At 41.8% G+C, this 24,685-nt stretch overlaps 2 protein-coding genes across 2 annotated transcripts in view; one reads left to right on the forward strand and one right to left on the reverse strand.

The window, feature by feature from the left end:
• The window catches only part of XYLB (xylulokinase), a 109,522-nt gene extending 108,948 nt beyond the window's left edge, over nucleotides 1-574 (reverse strand). The window contains exon 1 of the mRNA XM_075269846.1: nucleotides 310-574. Within this exon, the coding sequence (XP_075125947.1) occupies nucleotides 310-357 (48 nt within the window). The 5' untranslated portion in view covers nucleotides 358-574. The remainder of the gene's footprint in view (nucleotides 1-309) is intronic.
• Nucleotides 575-9,187: 8,613 nt separating this feature from the next.
• On the forward strand, nucleotides 9,188-19,082 carry C4H9orf152 (chromosome 4 C9orf152 homolog). Its single transcript, XM_075269847.1, has 2 exons — nucleotides 9,188-9,456; nucleotides 18,326-19,082. Exons 1-2 carry the CDS (start codon nucleotides 9,234-9,236, stop codon nucleotides 18,868-18,870), a joined length of 768 nt encoding a protein of 255 aa, XP_075125948.1. The 5' UTR covers nucleotides 9,188-9,233; the 3' UTR covers nucleotides 18,871-19,082.
• Nucleotides 19,083-24,685: the final 5,603 nt, after the last annotated feature.

Below are 24,685 nucleotides of genomic sequence, written 5' to 3' on the forward strand. Positions count from 1 at the left end.
TTCCTATGGTGCTTGGACACATGAAAGGTTCTCTTTAACTGTATGCATCGAGGGTAAGGGTACGTTCACATTTGACCCTATGCACTGCGAATTGTGAAAATCACAGTGAGAGTGCAGAATTGACCAACTGCGGATTTCAGATGCAGCGTAACACTGTACTTTATGCACAGCCATGGAAACTATTAAGTATGACACACATACTATGCAGAGAGACCAGAGTTACATTTATGATTCAGTGCATTTCTATGCAGTATCGCTCTGCTACATCTGTCTGCTTTACCAGTCTACAACACTGAAGATGCCTATTACCTGCTGAGTGCTGAAGTCAAACCCCAGGTAATATGCAGCAGAGTCCATTGCACAAGATCCTTACAGTCACTTCTAGCAGATTCCTCTGTCCGTCCCGCTGTCCTGCACTGTGGATCTGCTACAATGCAGTAAATCATTAACCAGTTCTGCTCCAGTTTGTTTTAGTTAAAGGATGACATGAACCAGGGGGGGATTAGTCACATGGTTTATTCTGTAATAACACACAGACTACAGCAGGATCCCCTGTCAGCCATGTGCCCTCATTTCCTGTACTGTGCAGAGTTTCCTTCCTGGTTCTCATATGTCAGTGTAATTCCTGCTGGCTATAAGCTGGAGTGTTACATAATACACTCGTATTGCCCTGGACTACCGGGGTCTGCTTACTCCTGGGGCTAGGACTGAATCGAGGCGAAAGGAGGGGAACCATGTTGTTATATACGATCTCCGCTCATAAATATTCACAGTACATGTGTACACAATCACATGCACGCTCACTGGGGAAGATTAATACTCTTCAATGACATTCTCTATGTAAAAGCTATGTAAAGGGAGGTACCACCACCAAAACTGCTTCTTACTTCTATGCTGTTGTAAGGTTGGCTATTGGCATAGTGAACATATCTAGGGTTAAAGTACGGTCTTACTGCTGAGAAATTCATCTTTTATTCCATATACAAATAAGCTTTTCGAAGCATTTTATTTTGGGGATGTGAATTCGGAGTGAAGGCAAATTTTATCTGGAGTCAGAAAATAATTACTGAGGCTAGGTTTATATCTGAACCGATCTCTGTTGGGGACCTGAATGACAGAGAGGCGAAGCACTAAAATAGTGGTCACCGGCAGAACCCAGTGACTAGATGCACTTCTTGTCCACTGGTGCCTGAAAGCTGCAGGAACAGCTGATCTGTGTGGGGTCCAGATGCCAGACCTCCACAGATCACATACTGATGATCTATCCTGTGGGTAGGTCATCAGTATGAAAAATCCATTTGGGGACGTACAATTTAAAGCCTTATGCTGCCTTAAAAACCCAATTTGTGAATAGAAATGAGCCACTTGTGTGCAAAAAGTTGGTAAAACTAAAAAAAAAAAAAAAACTAAGAAGTACGGCATGGGATATGCAGATAGGCATGTGCAGATATTAGAAACAAATGTTGACATAATACATACAAAGGTAACCAACTCAACTGATGACTAAGGCCTGGTTCATATCTGCGTTCAGTATTCCGTTCGGGGGGTCCCCATGCATACCAAATGCATTGACAAGCGATGAGCTTATGAAGGCACACAGACCCCGTAGAGTATAATGGGGTCCGTGTGTTTTCTACGCGGTGTCCGCACGAGTCATGCAGAAAGAAAAGTAGTTCATGAAGTGCTTTTATCTCCACATGTTTGTGTGGACAACACAAGGAAAACACACGGACACCATTATAGTCTATGGGGTCCGTGTGCTTTCACTGCTCACCGTTGGTCAATGTGTTCGGTATAACGTTCAGGTGGCCCCCATGTGGACTGTATACAAATGAACTATTCATCCATTCTTGACCATCGCTGGGTCAGTCTGTAAGAAAGAATCTAGAAGATTAAGATGACTGGGACAGTAAGGATAGGTCCGAACAACAGAGAGCCCATCAGTAAATAGCAGTTACCTGTGGGCCCCATAAACCATAATAGGATCCACCGGGTGTCAGTTGATTTTCCTCCATTTTTATACAGAATCCAAAAAGTCTTCTGTGTAGGACATTTCTCTCCACCGATTTTCGGCAGAATCTGCGCCACATGAACCTAGCCTAATAAATAGCATAGAAAAACATTTGCTTTGTGATTGTAGATTCCTATACTAACAAGAATAGAGAGGAAGAAAAAAACTCTTTTTTTCCATGAGTGCATGCATACAGTTTTTGAAACCAAAAAATTTACAGTTTGCAGATTTATGAATACTGTGACTTTCAAGGAGGCTCCTTTACAGATTCGTTAAAAAAGATTTAGCAAAACAAAAGGATATGTGAACAGACGCCTAATGATAAGTCAAGAAATTCTTTTTTCATTTTATGAGAAACACCTATGGACCTAAAACATAACCCTGTTATAAGCAACGTTTCATAAATGAAAAATGAATAGCACAGGTAAATAGAAGAACTTTGTAATATAACTTATTAAAGAGATCTCTTTCCTTCACTACTTATTAAGCTGTTCTCCTCTTCCTTATCTCCAGTCTGACTGATTTGTCTCATATTCAACCTCATACATAGAGCTCTATGGAGCAAGGAGGGGTGGAGTAAAATTCTACTTCCAGCTGATCAATGGATTTATTGCCTCATTCTGGTCACTCATAGCCTCTTATCTACAGCCTAGCAGTGTTAAAGGTAATCAGAAAAGCAGAGTGAAACAATTATTGTGGTGTCTTTTTTTTATCCTCCTCGCATCTTCATAGACAAATACCGTATAAGCCGAGGCCCCTAATTTTACCACAAAAAACTGGGAAAACTTATTGGCTTGAGTATAAGCCTGGAGGGGGGGGGGAGGAATGCATCAGCTACTGGAAAATTTCAAAAATTAAAATGGTCAGAGTTTTTGGGTGCAGTAGATGCTGGGTGCTGGGAAAGGGGAGGGGGTGTTTTGGTTGTCTGTCTGCCCCTTCCCTGAGCTTGAGGACTGTTTTTTCTTCCCCCACTTGGAATTCAGTCTGGCTGAATATAGGGGATCTGCAGTGCTCCTATTAACCCCTTCCCAATGGAACAGGAGCACTTCAGATACCCTATATTTAGTAGACTGGGCACTTTCAAACACAGGGATACCTAATGTGCATGTGTTTCACAGTCATTTTCTACTTTTGTATGTATTCTAAGGAAAAGAGGGATTTAGAACTTTTTTTTGCAATATTTTATGGGAGATTCTATACATTGATATTGTGGCTGGTCATAGACCCCTCCTCCAAAAAAAAAAAAAAAAAAAAAATTTTTGCTGACTCGAGTATAAGCCGAGGGGGGCTTTTTCAACACAAAAACTGGGCTGAAAAGTTCAGCTTATACTCAAGTATATACGGTATGTAGACAGTAACCCAGTAACCTCCACCTAATCCAGTTCTTAGTATCTGTTTATAGGCACTGATTCTGGCACAATTGAAATTTTTCTCTAGCCCCACCTTTCCTGAGCAATCAATGCCATTAGTTTTGGTGCCTGATATGCTATTGTAGTGTCAGGCAGGAGAAGACAAGTGGTGTGATTCTGAGCTCCGACACTGACTGCCTCTGATTGGAGCTCTGACTCACACCTGCTGCCTGACACCACCCTTCTGACATTATAGAGCTAAGAGCACACCAGGCACCAAAACTAACTGCACTTGTTGCTTGAGAATGTTGAGGATACAGAGAAAATTCCAACTGTGCTGGAATCAATTGAGCAGCACCTATTAACAGATGCTAAAAGCTTGAATTGGTAGAGGTGGTGTAAGGTCCACTGCAAGGACATACGGGAACGTTCCCTATTACTTTTATATTTGGGTCCATAAATTTTTACATTTATGGGTTCTTGTTCTTTCATAATATACTAAGTAATGTCATAGGTTGATAATGTCAACACCATCATAGATGTGCTACTTCATGTTACTAGGAATTGTGGGAAGCAGTAAAATGTGTTGGTCAAGGAACATATTAGTACTTATAAGTGTGATGCCATATTGCTGCAAACATTCATTTATTTTTACAGAATTTTATTAAGTTTCGGATAGGTGCATTCATGTGACTAAAAACAACATAAAATTATAGCGGTAGAACAATAATAACCTCATGGCGAATTTAATCATCCTGCTCTTCAGCATTGGATCTTCTGTTATAATGTCATCATCCAAGGTACAGCTTGCAGGCAGGTGACTGCTTTTGTAATACGCCTTCAGGAAGCATTTCATGGCAATTAAAATAATAGGTAGTGAAGCTTCTGCATCGGAAACCGGCCAACCTGGCATAAAAACAGTAACTGTTAATACCTATTTGTTTCCTATGACCTTTAGTTAAATCTACCATAATAACAAAGTCATTTCTGTAACATTTCAGAGAATTATAGCTTATATGATCACTAACTTTTCAAGAAACTTTGCATAAATACCTAGTTTAAGCAAATATAAGACACTTTGTAATGTATCTCATCAAGGAAAAATACTTCTTTCTCCCCTTATCAGGCTACCCACGACCACTGCTCCCTACTGAAGCAACATTAAAGCACTAAAATTTCTATTAAATTATCACCAACTTATTTCAATGTATTTGCATTTCATAGACCATGTGATTCTAGACCAAAATCTAATGTGTAAATTGGTGGCTGCCTTCTGCCTGAAAAGCCTATCTAAAGATTTTGCCACTAGGTGCCTCCCCTTCTAGCTAATTTACAGTTCATGCTCTGTTATTAGGGAAGTCCTGTCCATAGATTCACTAAAAGAGCAAGACAGGTTCAAAGTCAGTGGAAGGAGGAGTGACAGGTCTCTTCACACAGTGAATGGAGAGGGGAGGAACAGATTTCTGCAAACAGCTTTCTCTGTGCACTGGACTGAACATTCTGCATATCTCACAGAACAGTCTTCAATTTGCTTGTATCTATTTCTGGCTGCTTGTGTTATTACAGATGGGATATTATTCACAGACAATGAGCAGCTTTCTCTGACTGTGCTAATTTCTCCTTTCCTGTGTCCAGGATATTTTTAGCTGCATTGTGCCTGTATATATTTGCCCTATATTTGCAGTTCAATGTTTCTGGATCACCTATATTATGCACACTTTGGCTTTTCTCAGCTGTTTGCTATCACACAGTTACTCCTGGCAGAATAGATAAGAGATACACATAAGAGATAAAAAGAGTGTTCATAGGGTAATAATAAACTAAATGCTTATCAGTAACCCTCAAACTCCTTGTGTATGGTTTCTCACCTATTGTAAGAAAATCAGGTTAAGTGAATCATATAGATTCCCATATCCATGAGGATGCTGCTTTGCCTCAGTTCACCTTCCAGGAAGGCTCTTGTGCACACCCCATGTCATTTACTGCTAATAAAAATCTGGATTTACTTATAACCAAGAAAGAAATATCTGCCTCTCAATACAATGGGGTATTTGGGTAATTTAAAGGGGTTTTCACCAGAGCTTTCCTGAAAACATCCTTCTATAAAACATACTAGAGATGACTAAACCTACTTGTAATGAGCATTGTGCATTGTGAATTCAGCCAAATCTGAGTTTTTGGGATTCGCTATCCACAACCAACTGTGGTCTCTTTACAAAGTATAATACATGGAGACCCAGACCAGGTATGGTAAGATAAAATACAGTCAGACTCACCTTTTCAATCATGGTGTCTAGTGCAAGTCCCTGGGGACCGCTGAGGCCCAATCACTGTGGCACGCCGACGTCATCACGCTTAGATGCAAGTAATATTGGTGTGACCCACGTTACTGCTGAGGCTCAATCCCAAACCTCAGGGGTTCCCAGGGCGGCATTCAGGAGGTCTTAATAAGTCCAAAGAAGACAGGGACTCCACTGGACATCCCATCGGAGCATAAGAAAGGTGTGTATCACTTTTATGTTTATACAGTTCCCCTGAACTTTTGTTTCAGTCCCAGTGTATAATAATCACAGTTCCAAATCTCACAAGGTTTGCCCAACATCAATCCAGACTATTGCTGGCCATGGCAATGAGAGTGCTAAAGTGTATCACTAAAATGCTACTAACAGAGCAGAGGAGAAGCCCAGGCAAGATGGCAGCCCCATAATCAAGAACCGATAGATTTCGCTATCTAGTTTTAACAAAGAATAGAATAAAGCCAGTCATACAGTTTCAATAGCTGGCAGCCTAGCTCACTAGGAACACTAGCGGTAAGCGAATTGGTTCGTGACAAACTGTATTCGAGCCAAATATTCCAAATTATTTGGTTTTTAATGAGACTGAACAATTTAGGATTCAACTCGTATAAACTAAAATAGTGGTTCTTCTGTAATAGCAGCAGTGGTCCCTGCTGGTGGTGGTCCTATTTGGTGGTCCTACAGTGGCAGTTCTGCTATGTTTTTGTTTTTTTTTACCTACTACCCCCAAATTTATTGTATTTTTTATGAAGTATTACAGGGCTATAGATAGTTGTAGTTCACTAGACTGGTGCTTTAAAGGGGTAATCCGGGGAATAATAACTCTCCCCAGTGTATTCCCATTACACGTAAAAGGGGTTTTCCAGGATTAAGAAAATTTGTCTAAAGGCTTCTCATGGAAATGAATAAATATATCTGAGCACTTTTATGTGTGTTTGGTCCATTTTTACCATTACTCATATATATAAATCTCTCTATATTATAAAAATGAATTTCTGTCTGTCTGTTCTCTAATGCAAACCAAACGACTGTACCGATCTTCACCAAATTTGGTACAGAGATACTTCAGGTATCTGGGAAGGTTTAAGACGAGACTCGAACTCGCTCAGACGTACCGTTGCTGAGATACAGCATTCCAAACACAATGCCCCCTCCCCCTTAGCCAATACAAACCTGCAAGACTTTCACTCATATTCCAACTGCAATACACACGGTCACTCCACATGCACAACCCAACACTGATATTCAAACTGAGATACACGCATCAGAGGATTAGACACACAGATCAGCACACAGTATCACACGCCAGAGGATTAGATACACGCGTCTGCACACAGTCCCACACACCAGAGGATTAGATACGTCTGCACACAGTTCCACACACTGAAGGATTAGATACGTGCGTCTGCACATGGTTCCACATGCCGAAGGATTAGATACATGCATCTGCACACAGTACCACACGCCGGGGGAATGGATACATGCGTCTGCACACAGTACCACATGCCAAAGGATTGGATACACGCATCTGCACACAGTTCCACACACCAGAGCATAAGAGATGCACGTCTGCACACAGTACCACATGCCGTAGGATTAGATACACGCGTCTGCACACAGTACCACATGCCGTAGGATTAGATACGCGCGTCTACACACAATACCACACAGGGGAGGATTAGATAGGTGCATCTGCACACAGTACCACACGCCAGAGAATTAGATGTGTCTCAGCACACAGTACCACATGGGGGAGGATTAGATACGCTCATCTGCACACAGCACCACATGCCAGAGGATTAGAAACGCGCATCTGCATACAGTTCTACATGCCAGAGGATTAGATACATGCATCTTCACACAATACCACACACCGGAGGATTAGATACACGCCACTGAACACAATACCACACGGGGGAGGATTAGATATGTGCTTCTCCACACAGTACCACATGCCAGAGGATTAGATATGCACCACTGCACACAATACCACATATGTGAGGATTAGATACCTGCATCTGCACACAGTACCACATGGGGCAGGATTAGATACATGCCTTTGCACACAATACCACACGTCAGAGAATTACATACGCATCTCAGCACACAGTACCACACGCCAGAGGATTAGATACGCGCGTCTGCACACAGTACCACATGCCGTAAGATTAGATACGCACGTCTGCACACAGTTTCACTTGCCAGAGGATTAGATAAGTGCCTCTTCACACAATGCCCACAATACCACACGGGGGAGGATTGGATATGCACATCTGCACACAGTACCACACGCTGGAGGGTTAGATATGTGCATCTGCACACAGTACCACACCAACAAGGATTAGATACTTGCGTCTAAACACAGTACTACACGGGAAAGGATTAGATACAGCTTTACTCCAGGTATCCATAACAACTGATTACAGGTTTTTTTACTGATATCCAAAATGAGATACACATAATCACATGACACTTATGGACATACACATAAACAACATACAAAATACACCAGTGCAAAATTGTACAATTCTTATGGGGCCACTATACAAACATAAAATGTAATATACCCGTGCAAAGCCAGGACCTACTGCTAGTGTGTGTGTATATGTATGTATGTATGTATGTGTGTGTGTGTATATATATATATATATATATATATATATATATATATATATATATATATATATATATATATAACAATTTGGTCGGCCAACAACTTGTATGAATGGCAAAATGTCCTTTTATTGGAAAAAGCAGTACACCATGTATCGGTCCTCCCAGGAACCTTTCTCAAATACTACTATGCACCCTAGTTCCCTGTTCATTACTTTTGTGGTGGGCTGCTGGGGAGACCATATTCCTCTTTCCTCAGTCTCCCCTTCAGCAGCCACTATGACTCTGTGATGTCACTCCTAACAGACATGGGCCAAAGCTCCATTCAGTATCATGACGTCAAGCATGTAACCAAGAGTTGGAGTGTCTGCAGCGGAGACAGAAATGAAAATTCCACCCTCCCCTGCAGCCCTCTGCAAAAGTAATGAATGGTGCTCCGTGTTGTACATTTGCAATAAAGCTTCCCCATTGCAGGATATTCATCGGTAAGCTTATTACTTCTCGAATAACCCTGTTAACTGGCCAATATATATTGATCAAATATTGAAAATAAAGAAAATTTATACTATTATGAGAAGTTATGTCAATTTTTGCATTTTATCTTGAATGTTATATGTAGTAATGTAGTTGCTGTTCACTTTATGAAGTTTTAGTTTATCTTACTGCTCCTTTATATATACAGTGTGCCTTCCCTACTGGCTGCAGTATATCCCATTACTTTCCCTTGGCTTCAATTTCTGTTCTACCTTAAGTCAATAATCTCTGTGTGCAGTACTTATCATTTACTTTGAACCAAGACATCCAGGACAACCTGAAATACGTGTAGCAAATTATCATCCAGCACCAGTAGAAAAGGGCTGGTGTTCTAGGCAGCGAGCAGACGGCTTTGGGAGTTTTACATTGCGAACTTAATTGGCGGCTGGTTTTGAACTTCACTGAGCTTTATTAAAGGGAGACAGTGAGATGGCGCGCTGCTGCGGCTGCTTGGAGCAGTTCTCCTTGTGGGAACAAATGGCAAAGGCGTATAAATATATGTGCGAGATATTATCAGTGACTCATACAGACAAGGATCCTGCTGACGGAATCAGGAAGCTGAGCAAAATGGATATTCATCGTCTCGAGGAGCAGTACAACGGCATGAAGCAGAAACAAAAGTTACAGACGCACATCATTGTGTTCAAATCAGGTACGTGGGGTTGTAAGATCAGAATTGTTACTCCGTAACGCGACTGTGGTGTGAACTGCTTAGGCGAAGAAGAGTACAAAGCGCTAGGACTAAGTTATACAAGTTTACAGCTCACCGTGCACTTGACTCTGCACCTGATGTTAGAACATTTTTAGAAACAAGTCTTACTGCACTTTTGGACTGTGTTACTGAGAAGACCTCCAGCTGCTACACACAGCGCCATGTAGGATTGTGAAATAGATATGTACACACTTGAATAAATGAAGTTAGTTCAGCTGTGCAGAATATTTGCTTGCACTTTGTAATGTACCTTCTATAACTTGGCCCCTAAGTGAAGACCTTGGAGTTATATGTTTACATTGAACGTATCCAGGATGAGTTACAGATGTAGCAGAGCTGAATTTGTAATAAAACTATTTATTTTATCCACCATCATAACAGAATGAGTTAAAGGTGTTGTCTTGTAAAGACAACCCCTTTTCGGAGTAAAGCCGTCTCGATGATCAGCTGATCGCTGTGGTCCGGCTTTGGAAACGCCAAACAATTCTTATGGCCAGGGAAAGTTGCCGCCGCTGTTGGTCAGTAATGGTGTTAGGTTAAGAAAGAACGCAGGAGATAAAAAAAACTTGTATTTATCACTGCTTTTCCTCTCTATTATGCATTTTGCCTCCCCTCCATGTATGTTTATGGGGAAAATGTAGTGTTTTTCCAGACACAATTAAAATGTTGCACTTATTGCAGTGTTTTTGCAAAGTTTGCTGAGACTATAAGATGCAGCATTTTTTTTTTCACTGCATTTCCACAATAGCCAAATATGCTGCTTTTCTGCAATGTGTGGCCTCAGCCTAAGGCCAGAGGTGGATTTAATGCTATAGCAGCTGGAGAGGCTGTTATGGGCCCATAATATAAGGGGGCCCAGCTGCCTATTCCTTTTCTCTATTTTCAAAAGGCTGTTACCTACTGGATTACTCCAGTAGATAAAGGCCGACATTCACTTATCCTCTCCTCTCTACGCCTCCTTCACTTCACCTTCAGCCTTTGGGGACACTGCCCATTACACCATTGCATCGGGACATAATATGCAGCATGAGGCTGGAGCTGAAGGCCGTGGGCAGGAGCAGGGATGGAAAAGTGAATATTGAGTGTCACCTGCTGAAGTAATCCAGTAGGTACTGGCCTAAAGTCACTCTGTAGGAGCCAGTATGGGGGCAGTATATTGTGTGGAGTCATGTAAAGGGGGCACATACTTTGTAAGGGGCCAACATACCATGTGGGGGCAAGTAAAGAAGGTGTGTGGGGCCAGACAAAGGGGTGTTATACCATTTGAGGTTCAGAAAAGGGGGCCTTGTACTCTATGAGGGTTGTGCAAAAGCTTGCTCTGGGACCCCATATTTCCTTGTTACACCACTGCCTCAGGTTTTGCTGTGATATTTCTGATCCTAAGCCAAGAGCAGCTTCAAAAGGAACGGGAAATTTAAAGTAATCACTTATACTCCCTTCTGCCCAGGGGCGTAACTACCTGGATAGCAACTACCAGAGGGCCCTGGACATCAGGGGTCCCGGCAGCAGCTGCTACAGATGCAGATTTTTTTTTTTTTTTTTTTAATGTGGATTGTGAGCCCCATATAGGGATCTCAATGTACATTTTTTTTTATCCTATCATTATGTCTTTGTAGAATGGGTAGGAAATCCACGCAAACACAGGGAGCACATACACACTCCTTGCAGATGTTGTTCCTGGTGGAATTTGAACTAGGACTCCAGTGCTGCAAGGTCCTGGCTTCTGCTCACAGCCGCCAGCACTTCTTCGTCTGTGGAGGCGGCCATGAACAGGTGCCAGGATTGGTAAGTGAGGTCGCCAAACTGCCAACCCCACAAACATTATCATTATACTCGGGGGGGGGGGGGGGGGGGGTGTCTTTTCAGACTCCCGAGTATAATGATCGGAGGGCTAGGAGAGGGAACATATACTGTAAAACTGTTACTTGACTCTCCTACGCTACGGAAGGTGTCGGGCCCACTTGGTGACGTCACAGACGTCAGAAGGACCAGCGTCCTTATGTGTCACGATGCAGGCACGGCTCACGTGACGTGTGGTCCATTGAAAATAGTTGACATCACCGAGGAGTGCACCAGAGCCCAGGAGAGGTAAGTAACAGTAACAGTTTTTTTATGTTTGTATTCTCCCCTGGGTTTCTGATTATTATACTCTGGGGTCTGAAAGACCCCAGAGTATAATAATTGTTTATGGGCATTCCACAATAGGGCACAATACTGTGTGCAGTGGCCACTAAGGGGCATTATACTGTGTGCAGGGGCCACTATGGGGCATAATACTGTGTGCAGGGGCCACTATGGGGCATAATACTGTGTGCAGGGGCCACTATGTCAAAAGTTTTCCACGGGGCCCCGCCTTTCCTAGTTACGCCACTGGTTCTGCTAAATCCACTCCTGGCTTTAGGTAAAAAAAACAGCAAAATCTGAAACAAAAAATGGATTTATTTTAGAACGTGTGGCTTGGGCCTTATAGTCTGGCCTTTCAACTATAAACATGGATTTGGCTAGGTCTTTTAGTGCAAGGGCCACCTTTTTTCAAAGATTGCGGTCTCATAGAGGGCGGTCCTCCTTCTCTGATGTCCAAATTACCTAATAAAGCATATGGTAATGAGGTGTAAGAAAAGATAAAATAGTAAAGAGTATTAGGAACAAGTGAAATAAATGATTTATATTTTTATGCTAATTTGCATTTATTTAAATCAAGGAGTCGAATTAAGTAAATGCCAAAAAATAAAAAATGTTTTTGGATAAAGTCAGTATCATGTCACAAGGGTTAACTATGAGAGGCAAAGATAAGCTTATAATTACACTTGAAAGCGAATCATAAGGTTGGTGACCTACTTCTACACTTTAGTAAGAGCCTCTATGAGCTCCTCCCATTCAGGATCAGCACACAGATATTTCACATGTTTTACACATAAAATCCACCGAATTTAAAAAGGTATTCCCTTAATAACAAGTTATTCACATCCCCTGGATGGATCCTTTATTCACTGTTCCTACCACTAGGTGTCTCCCTTCTTGCTAATTTGCTGTTCACTCACTGTTACTAGGGAAATTCCATCTTTAGAATCCAGCAGGCTCAAGAGTGGAACACAGTGAGTGGAGAGGGGAAGGGCAGGTTTGTCTTCATAGCCTCTGCATTGTAATAAGGCTGCAGCTTCTCACAGCTTACAGACTGTGTATTTTCATGGTCGGTGTATGAGGCCGAAAGCAATAACCATTGATGTTATTGTTAATACAGAAACAAGCTCTTTGGATTAATCAGGGTGCCGCTTATGTCATTGGAGCAATGGCAACACCCTCATTGCTCTAAAGAGCTCATTTGCATGTTGACAAGACAAAACCAGAGATATCTCAGCAGTGGAGGCACAGATTCACAAGGACAAAACCTAACCTATCTATCTGCAGGGTTGGGTTGATATGCTGGGTTATACACAAGTTGTACAGGTAAGGGCTCGTTCACATCTGCGCCCGGTCTCCGTTCTGCAGGTTTCCGTTTCCTGCACAAAACAGAGGCAGGAGACGGAAACCTGCAGGACTCTTTTATACCCATTCATTTGAATGGGTGTGAAAGATGTCCGGCCAGGAGCGGCGGTGAGAGTCGAACCAGACACAGAGTCGGACATGTAGTACTCTGTGTCCGATTTTAAAAAACTGGTTTCGCGGCAGAGAGCATGAAATGCTCATCACCGCTCACGGCCGGACCCGATCTGTCAGGTTTCCGTCTTCTGTATGCAGAAGTCGGAAACCACAGAACGGAAACCCGAATGCTAGTGTGAACCTAGCATAACGGGGATGATAACCGATGTAGTAATGCATTAATGCTAAAGAAAAGCGGTCAGGAGTTAAATACTCCTCACCGTTTTAGCATATACATGGTCAGGTTTGGAATGACCCACCAGAGTATTAGAGGATCCTCTGGTGGGCCCATGTTCTGACATAAAGTTGAGCCCCAAAAATCCAACCAATGGAAACCCTATTTGAACGTATGGTGTCAGTTACCTGACAATAGTGTCTATTTCTTATAGATTCATTACAAATACTCTATCAGACCTTAAGGATGTGTTGTACCATTAAAAAGACATGACATGACCTGTATAGATGGAAGGTGGGCCCTTGGAATCAGTTACTCTGATGGGCCCAAGGAAATCCAGTCCGATACTACATGTTGTACATAAAACATGCGTTTAGCATATAATTCAAAGTCAGTGTGACGAGTAAAGTTATGGTAATCGTGTACACTTAGAAAGTACAGCAAAACAGACGTGTAAGTGGAAAACACTTATATTTGGTTTGCCGAGTATCATGTAACCTCTCCTGAAGCCATTAATGATGTAATGGGGCTTTTAGCTCCCACTACAACTCATGTGATGTTTACATTGTGTCACACTGCTCTATGAAGTAATATCATAACCGATCCTGCAAGAAATCGCATTTACTGCCGCCTCTTGTTTGTTTTCTATATAATGGTCCATTATTTCATTTATCTCGCTGTATCTGAGGAACAGTCAGCACTCCGGAGCTTGGAAGTTGGTTTTGGCAAAGTGTTTAATACAGTTGAGCTACTTTATCCCTTCTTTGTTTAACTCTTTGTTTTATTCTTATAATATCAGTGTTTCCCTGTAGCTCCATATCTTTCAGGCGTGTCTCGTCTTATCTTATATAAATAACCTCAACCAGAAATATAATAAGTTGTATATAGAAGTCTTTTAAAGTGGTTTTTAGAAGTTTAGGATCGCTGAAGAAAATGTGTCATATTTAAAGGTCTCATTAAGGCCCCCGTTTCGGAAACACAGATTTTTTTCTGTTGTAGGGTTTGCTTTTTTTTTTTTTTTTTTTTTTTTTAGCCAAACCCAGGAGTCAATGGAGCAGAAAGGAGAAGTATAAGTAATTCTTTATATATTTCCCATTCCACATTCTTGGCTTTGGCTCAAAAAAACTGAAACAACAAGGAAAATCTGCAACAATAAAAAGCCTAACCCACAGTGAATTCTGCGGCCATTCATCTGAGCCTAAACAGCAGCAGAAAACTGCGAGAGAATGCTAATGCCTTCCATCAGCATCCTGTAGCAAGTAGTCCACAGCCAAATACAGTGTCGGAAAATGATAATGATAATCCCCCAGTGGAGCAAAAAAGGCTTTTGTAAGTCTCCATACGCCTGAGAAGGTCATCTCTACTTAAGAGATCCCCAGAACCCATTGTAAAATGAGGAATTTCTCTTCATTTTCCACCATGGCAGAGAGACACAGTCGCTCAGAGGTGGTTCCTCACCGTAAAAACGGCAAAGACTTTGAATATCTCAAAATCGACAGCACATAATATCAAGAAAAGATTCATAGACTTCATGTCCACAAGGGACAAGGTCGGTGGTCAGTATTAGATGCTTGTGATCTACCGGCCTTCAGACAGCATTGCATTAAAAACAGGCATGAATCAGTAATGCAAATCACTGCATGGGCCCATAAATATTTCCAGAAATCATTCTGTGGACACAGTTCACTGTCCAATCCACAAATGCATGTTAAAGCAAAGAAGAAGCCACATATCTAGAAATACCGCCATCTTTTTCTGGGCCAAGGCTCATTTAAAATGGACTGGGAAACTCTTATTTGGTTGTGTGAATAAAAATGTGAAATTCTTTATGGAAACCACGGACACCCTATCCTGTGGACTCAAAAGGAGAGGAACCATCAAGTTTGGTATCAATGCACAGTTCACAAGCCTGTATCTCTGATGTTATGGGATTGCATTAGTGCCTATGGAATGGCAGCTTGCACATCTTGAAAGGTCATATCAATGCTGAGCGGTATATAGAGGTTTTAGAAAAAAAACATACACTCCCATCCAGACATCTCTTTTGGGGAAGGCCTTGCATATTTCAGCAAGACAATGCTAAACCACATGCCGCATCCATCACAACAGCATGGCTTTGTAGAAAGAGTCCGGGTGATGAACTGCCTGCAGTCTAGACCTTTCGCCAATAGAAAACATTTGGCACATTATGAAACAAAAAATCTGCCAAAGCAGTCCCAGGACTGTTCAGCAACATGTGATCACTGTTAAACAAACAATTAATTTTTTCTCTTCATATGTTAAGTGTTTTTGTAGATTTCATATCAGGTTTTTACATAGTGTTATCTGCAGATTTCATTGTTGTTTTTTCTGCCTCCAATGAAAATCTATGTAAAAAAAAAAAAAACTGCAACATACATTTATACTTAAAATCTGCAATCAAGTTTAATGTATGTATAATGTATAATATGCAAATAGCTGTGAAAAGACAAAGTGAACATAATATAGGAGATGAAGGGACACTGGACTGTAAGTTCAGGTTATTATGCAGCTACAAAGATCCCTGACACCGAAAAAGAGAAATCTGAACACAATAAAGAAAGTTGCTTTCTGTCAGTAGCGTGACTACCACGATAGCAGTGGTAGCAGCTGTCACAGGCCCGACACCTTAGGAGGCCCGGGCCCCCTCACTAGTTAATATGCCAAAAAAAGAAATAAAAAATAAATATTACTTTTTGAGGCCTGAAGCCACCTAAGGTTAGTTACGGAAGTGCTGGCGGTTTCCATATAGGTATAATGGAAGTAGAAATTCTGCGCTTTTTGGCTGCGGCTACATGGGGCCTTAACGAAGTTGTCTCTATAGTTAGAGACTGTTTGAGAGCAGAGTGGATGGGTCTGGAAAAAAGCCAGGACACTTCCCTGTCCATTGTACACTTGGTATTTTGGAAAAAAAAAAATTCTCACCTAGATGGGGATCATGATCAGCAATATAAATATCTTTAGATGTATTATTGTCACCTATCTAGTATCATTTTATTTCATACCATATGGACAAAGGTTATTGTAGGTTTTATTCCAACCTGTCCCAGTGTTTGCATTGTGTTTGTATCTACTCCCTATTGGCTTTGTCGGTTTCCTCCCACACTCTAGAATCGGTCTGTAAAGCCAATTGGCATCCTATGATATTTACCCAGAGTCTGAGACAAGAGAACTGAATTGCGGACAGGGAGGGATGTGAAAGAAGACAATTTCTGTGCCATGCAGAGGGACTGCACGTAGTACACATCTAAAAATAACATTATGTATTGTATTGTATATACATATAAGAAACCACCCAGGGAATCTCACTTACATGTTTCCAGACAATTGTAGTGATGTTCTGCTGATGTGAGTCCTGGACCCTGCCCTCCTCTGTGCAGTTATCCCTGAACACCAAAGCAGCGTGCACTATACCATCTAGTGGGGATCACTTTACTTCACAAGTTTTTGTGTTAAATCATGGTGACAATATAGAGGATCTGATCATTACACAGTATATAAGATGCATGCTTATGGTGAGATAATGGTGCCATTTTATATTTTAGTTTGCATTGGTGTATTATAAAAGCATTGTTTTGCTGTTACCTTCCCTGGTCATTGTTAACAGCAGTGCATTCATACAGTACCCGAGACATGGCAGCTTCCATTTGTTTAATCTAGATACTGGATTCACTCCAAAATACAGAGCTCATTGCCACGTGTACAAAGTTACTTCATAGAGACCTGTATGTGCCAAGGAGAATTCAGAGATAATGTTCAAGTAACAAAAGACAATAAAAGGGTTGTCCCACCATAGACCCTTATTCCCTATTCATAGGATAAATATAAGGGATACGTGTTCATTCACTCCTATGGCACTGCCAGGATTCCGGTCTTCTATAGCCCCATAGAAGTGAAAGAAACACCAGTCATGCAGTGCACTGGCATCTCCTTCACAGCGAAGTCCTCTTGGAAATGTACTAATACACTGATGACTAGGTGTTACAATAATACCCCTTGTCAATGGGTTATATCCCTACACCCAGGGGCGTAACTAGCAAAGTCTGGCCTCCCAGCACACAGTATAATATCTCACAGTGGCCCTTCCACCCAATATTATGTCCCATAGTGGCCCTTCCACACAGTATTATGTCGCATAGTGGTCTCTGCACCCAGTATAATGTCGCATAGTGGTCTCTGCACACAGTATAATGTCCATTAGTGGCCCCTGCACACAGTATTATGTCCCATAGTGGCCCCTGCACACATTATTATGCCCCATAGGGGTCCCTCCACACAGTATGATGTCCCATAGTGGCCCCTCTGCACAGTATTATGCCCCATAGTGGCCCCTGCACACCGTATTATGCCCCATAGTGGCCCCTGCACACAGTATTATGTCCAATAGTGGCCCTGCACATAGTATTATGTCCAGTAGTGGCCCCTGCACACATTATTATGCCCCATAGTGGCCCCTGCACACAGTATTATGCCCCATAGTGGCCCCTGCACACAGTATTATGCCCCATAGTGGCCCCTGCACACGGTATTATGTCCAATAGTGGCCACTGCACACAGTATTATGCCCCATAGTGGCCCCTGCACACAGTATTATGCCCCATAGTGGCCCCTCCACCTAGTATTATGCCCCATAGTGGCCCCTGCACACAGTATTATGCCCCATAGTGGCCCCTCCACCTAGTATTATGTTCCATAGTGGCCCCTCCACCTAGTATTATGCCCCATAGTGGCCCCTGCACACAGTATTATGCCCCATAGTGGCCCCTCCACACAGTATTATGTCCCGGTTACACCCTCCGACACTAAGAGCCCACTAAGGGTTGAGCAACATGGCAGGTTCAACAGAAATATCATGGTAAGGTGTGATTTCCGCAGATATGTCCTTTTAGTTCCTTTATGGTTGTTATTTACAGTATTCATGAAAAAATTAAAATAATAATGACATTTATTACAACTAAAAGTTTTCTTGTTTTACAGGTGACAAAGACTTGATTTTAAGAGAACCAGATGTGAACACTGTCCAAGTTAATGAGAGAGTCAGGAAATGTACAGCCTTTAAGGACCAGATCCCTGTTAAAGAGGTCTCGCTAGAATTGTCAGACAAGAACTATCTGAAGGAAAGGAATGGCACTTGGCACGCACATCTGAACATTCACCGTATGGTGCAGCTGAGCAGTCACCCTACTCCTAGAGCAAACCTACCGGACCATGACAAAGACATTAACAAAACAATATTGTTTGAACGGCTCCTGAATTCACAAAGTCAGCCAATAGATGTCCCAGCACCCAGTACTAAGATAATGGAGATGAAGGAACTGAATGGAGACCACCAATGTATCAGCATTTTCCGCAGGAAATCTTCCCTCAAGAACCCAATTCCTTCATCATGGAGTCAATACCCATTCCTGAACTCTAAGCCAACTTCTCCTACAGAGAAACTGGTCTACTATCCTTTCCCCCAGAAGAAAAATCCTCGCATCTCCGAAGCTGCCAGAAAGCTGGGTTTATATGTAACCCATTAAAGTCAATGTTTGGAAATCCATCCAAGCGCAATGTGACCTTCCTTGGGACTCTTTCATATCTGCCTGCACCTTACTTTTCTAGTGTGAATAGCTGATCTTGGACTGATGAATAATAAGTCTGTTACGTTGTGTAAAGGGCATGGGTCACTAAGGCCTTATTCACACGTCATTGTTATGGTCAATGTTTTGCATTAAGGGTTTGTACGGCAATAGGAGGCTACACAGAGATAAGGTGTAATGGAAAGATTTGCACCTGTTCTGTGTTTTCAATCCGCTCTTAGTTTTGACTAAGATGTAAAACATTGACCAAACAGTGACATGGTATTAAGCTCTAAAGCCAAGTACATAAATTTTTTGGTCTAAGTGAACTAATGGGAGCACATTGATTTACCAAGCAGCTCATAAGTGCACTGCAGACTATAGTAATTTTAAGGAACCGTCTCAGATAGTTATGCAGTGAGGACTTTGGGCAAATGCACTTGCTATCTTGCCCAAGTTAGTGAGTTGCCCCATAATCACAATGTATCACCTTTCCACAGGATATGTCATAATCATTAGAAAGGGGGGTCTTATGGACCCATTTGAGAGTTGCACATGGCTCCTTACACAAAATTTAATGTACACTGGGCTGGAAAACGATAGGTGAGCAGTGCACTTGTTTTTTTGCTATCAGTCTCAGAGAATGTGTCACAATGGTAGCGTATATACACAATGTGACTACATCAAAATGGCGGACGTGGGAGTCAGCAATGAGATCCTGTGCATAGGTAATACATTGTGATTGAGGGACAACCCCTTCAAGGGGCAGTTCTTTTATATAGCCAGGATACGCTATAACATTATGATCAGTGGGGATCTGACCTCTGGGGACCCTGCTGTTTCCAATAATGAATGGACCAAGATCCTTATGTCTTTTTTTCTGCTCCACCCTTTAAGGAAAAGGGCTACACTGAACCATTCACGTAAATTGTTGAGGTTCCCTGCACAATGGTTGGACAGAAAAAATCCATTGTTGCCCCATCATTTTAAGAATCAAGAATGGGACCCCCGCTGATCAGCAAATGATAGCATATCCTAGTGTTATGTTGATACTACTATTTGTGGGAGGGAAACCTTTAACCATAGTATTTTGTAATATGGTGGAAGTATACTTTTTTAGTTCAGATTTTTAGTCATTGTTTTAGATGATACATTTTTATAAATGTTGGTAAGATTGTTTGTTGAGCACAATACTTTCTTTTTCTTATAGAAAAGGGAAGGTTTATACAATATGTTATAGATCTAAGCAATAAGAAGCGATTGAAGGATTGACTGCTACCGTAGCTCATCCTCCAACCATGTTGGTGAGACATCTGGTCTTATATTAGGAATTAAATTTATGGTTCATGCATACACATATGTTACAAGTCGGTTTTGTAGAAAGCGGTAACCAGTCTTGTATAGAGGTGAAGCCTCTATGCAAGGCGGTACTGTACCGCTATAGTGTCTCAAATTTCATTAATTCCATACAAATCTGACATGGATGAAACTTGCCATGTTGCATAGGATTCTGTATGTACAGAGGTTTTCTCCTTTAGGGGCACCTCTGCTTCAGGAACATTTCTCAGTACATATGGTACCTGTTGGAGCTGGTACGGTGACATACAAAGTCCATCCAGCTCCAGTCTAGCGAGCCATATGACCCTTGTGCACTTCAGTATGGGATTGGTACACATGGCTCTGTTGTGTATGAACTTTCATTTTTATAGTTTTGTTTGCTATATAATAAATGAGACTACTGAGAACTATTGTATCTCTTGCCAAGACATATAGTCACTATGTGCTTTTCAGATCGGACTAGTATTTATGGTAATAATATTACATAGCAGCATATTAAAGGGATTTTCCAGGTTTCAGTTATTGATTGATTATTTATTCTTAGGATAAGTCATCAATATATAATCAACAGGGAACCAACACAGAACCCCCACTGATCAGCTGTACCCAGCAACCACTGGAAAAGAAGACAGAAGCACAGCTCTGTTCTCTGCATAGTGGTCGAGCCAAGGCAAGTGAGTGGGAGCTAAGCCGCAGCATACAGGCCACTACACAACGAACCAAGCTTTGCTAACTCCTCTGTTTTCTGTGGTAGTACTACAGTTAGCAGCTGCTGGGAACAGCTGACTGGTGGGGGCGCTGGATACTGAACTACCACCAATTTGATATTGATGACCTGTCCTAAGAAATCATCTTTAGGCTGAGGCCCCACGTTGTGGAAACGCAGCTTTTTTTGTTGCAGTTTTTTGAGCCAAAGCCTAGAATGGCTTCAAAAGGAATGAGCAATATATAGGAAGTTCTTATACTTATTCCTTCTGCTCAATCCACTCCTGGTTTTGGCTCAAAAAACCGCAACAAAATCTGCAACAAAAAAAGCTGAGTGTCCGCAACGTGGGGCCTCAACCTTAACCGGGTTTATCAATACCTTTACCTGAAAAATACCTTTATTTAAAAGAAATTTAGCAAAAGACGGCTCTCACTGATATCAATGGGAGCCGGTTGTTTCTTTTTTCCGGGAGCCGTTTGTTTTATTACACAAACAATAACATTTATTTGCCGAAACTGGAAAACCCCTCAAAATTTTCTCTGTAGGCTTTAGGGAGTATATCTCAATGTAATAGGATATTAAAGGATTGTCCCAGGATTAAATATCACATGTCACTGGTAAATCAAGCAAAAGTAGACCAATGTCTCTGGTGTTCTTTTGCTTCCCTCTCCGCTTATCCTCCTAATGTGTCCAGTTCTGGAGAGAAGAAGTTGTTCTCACTGCACTTATATTTAGTGATTGACCCTTATAATAGTAGGAATCATTCTACTGTTCATGTACATAAGAGCTGTGGTGCTGACCACTGACCACCATCACTGGACACGTTAGGTGGATGTTCTAAATGGGAAACAAAAAACACACCCAATGGAGCAATACAATGATGTCCCTATAATATCTATGCAAACATATGGTTAAATGTTTTTGTTCCTAAAAGGTGTCCTTTAAAGGGAAACTGTCACATGGAAAATGTTGTTCAATATGCAGGCAGCATGTTATGGAGCAAGAAGAGCTGAGCAGAATAATATAGAGATGTAAGAGATAAGATTCAGTATAACTTGTAATTTATCTATTAAAATCTCTTCTTTCTATGCTACAGCTATCTCTGTATGCACAGTCGTAGAGGGGAGGCTATCAGTCACTGATAGAACCGCTTCATAGACTTCTCAGCATAGAAAGAGACAGATAAATGACAGGTTATACTGAATCTTTTCCAACAAAATTATGTAAAAATCTGCTCAGCTCTTCCTGCTCTATAATGTGCTGCTGCAGATTGCAGCATTTTTCAGCATTTTTCCTGTTAAAGGTTCTCTTTAATTTCAAGAATATTTTGTCTATAACATTGTTTCCCAATCCTTTGGTCATGATCCCCTGGGGGGTGCATGTAGCAAGGTTGAATGTGGGGGGGAATGGAGGTAGCAAAGCTGAGTGGGGGGAAGGTGAAGATAGCAGATCTGTGTGTGGGGAGAAGGTGAAAGTAGAAGGATTGAGTGTGGAGGGGAGGTTAAGGTAGCCTAACTGTGTGGGGGACTTTAAGGCAACAGAACTGAGTGTGTGGAGGGAACATAGAGGTAATAGGATGTACAGAGAAATATGAAAGTAGCAGAGCTGTGGGTATAGGGAGGAAGTATGGAGGTATCAGAGCTGTGTGTGCAGAAAGGAAACGTGGGCAGTAGAGTTGTGTGTCTGAAGGGAGAAAATGTGGAGGTAACAGAGCTGTGTGTGTGGAGAACATGGAGACAACATGGAGCTGAGTGCGCAGCAGAGGGGTATGTGAAGGGACAAGAAGCAGAAAAGAGACAGTATACATCTGAAAAAGCAGAATAGAGGCCAAATTAACTGATTTTTATTTTTGGAATGGAACTAAGAATAGTAATGAGGGGTCGCACATCAAAGTCTTTCTGAAAAGGGGGTCCTGCATTCAGAACGTTGGAAACCAATCATCTGTCTGTTTCTTTTTCCATGGAATGTAATTCATATTTTACAATTGAATAGGAGTGTTCAGTGTTTAAACTCTAAAATGTGCATATTAGGACACATAATAGGTCACTTATAGTGAATATAGGTCTAGAAAAGGAATCAAATAATATGTACTAGTGATGTTCTACTATAAGGAAGCGTATAAAAGAATACAATGATGCTGATTCCAAAAAATAAAACTGAATTTCTCCATTTGGTTTTCTTTCAAATAGCTGGTGTTAATATGCCTTCTAAATACCTGGATATGGTGTCAAACTGCCAGGGATATAATGGTGACGTCATCATAGTGTCATGCAGTTATCTTATGGTTATTTTACTCACCTTTCTTGCGTATGTTTAGTTTACAGCGGTGGACACATCTCTATTATAGAAAGCAGGGGTGTAGCTATAGAAGGTGCAGAGGTAGCAGTCACTACCCAAAGGTCCCTCTGCCACATAAAATGCATCAGTATTGTAAATGACACAGGGTAGGTAGGGGCACAATTACAGATTTTTCAAGGGTCCAAGAAGCTTCAAGTTAGACTTCAGATGTAAAGCCAAGAACCATGAGGAAGATGTGGTGTAAGTACTGCAGTTCTCCTTAATATTCCTCTTATGATTCTTCATTGCAGTTCTCCTAAGGCTCCATTCACACTGAGTTTTTTGATAAGATTTTGGCGCTGAATCCACGTGGAAAAAAGCCTCCCCATAGAGTTCCATGGGTCCTGCTAGCTTTATTTTCCTGTAGTGGAAAAAAAGCTTCCTTCAGGCGGTTTCCACCTGCAAAAACCAATGCAGTCAATGGGAGGCAGAAAATCCACATGGAGTTGGCAAAAAACGCGTAGAAAAAAAACTAGAAGTTTTTTCAAGGTCCATACACTGTCCTTCACAGCAGTGCCTATAGCGCTGTGCTGTAAGACCGGGGAAGAATACCTCCCTCGCCTCCTGATAGTACTCATCCATAGACGAGTACTGGAGGGGTCGTTTCTCCCCGGTCTCACAGTACAGCGCTATAGGCACTGCTGTGAAGGACGTTCCTGACAGACTGTCAGGAACGCCCTTCTGACTGTGAAGAGCTACAGTACCGGTATCGATAGCTCTTGACCTGGGGCACTGATCGTGAAAGCCAACAGTGCACTGAATTCAGCGCTCGGTCGGCTTTCCAGCGGTGTATAAAACCGTATGTGCTCCAATTCATGAGAGATGCCTGCTCTAAATTTGCACTTGCGTCTTATGCTGGGTTCACATCTGCGTCAAGTTTTCGGTGCAGATCCTTTAAAAATCGCCAGACAAAAAAGTCCTGCAAGCCTGACTTTTTCAGAAATAACGGCCATCCAAAGAGCCAAAGAAGTGGCGTGTATGACTTAGGGGACGTTCACACTTGCGCCTGTGTCTGCCCACCGGGTCTCCATTCTATTCCCCAGAGAAACTTGATGGCTTACCAGTGGTCAGTTTTAAAAACCATTTATTTGGGTTTTAAAAGCAAACCGCCAGTGTCCGTATGCAGCCTCTTTGATCGGACACAAAGTCTGACATGCAGGATGTGGGCGGACACAGACGCAAGCGTGAACGGCCCCTTACATCACATTTATTAACCGTTTTAGACACTTTCTTTGCCTTGTCTGTAAATGAGGTAGGACTTAGTAGAAAAAGGCCAGGGCTTAGGGGGGCATTCACACGTTGTAACGCGGCGCTGATTCTGGCACGATAACTCGCTTAAGAATCAGCGCTGCAAAACAGAATCCCATGGACTTCCGTTTAACGTACGGAACCCAT

Source organism: Leptodactylus fuscus, chromosome 4, assembly GCF_031893055.1.
Source record: "Leptodactylus fuscus isolate aLepFus1 chromosome 4, aLepFus1.hap2, whole genome shotgun sequence".
NCBI lineage: Eukaryota > Metazoa > Chordata > Amphibia > Anura > Leptodactylidae > Leptodactylus > Leptodactylus fuscus.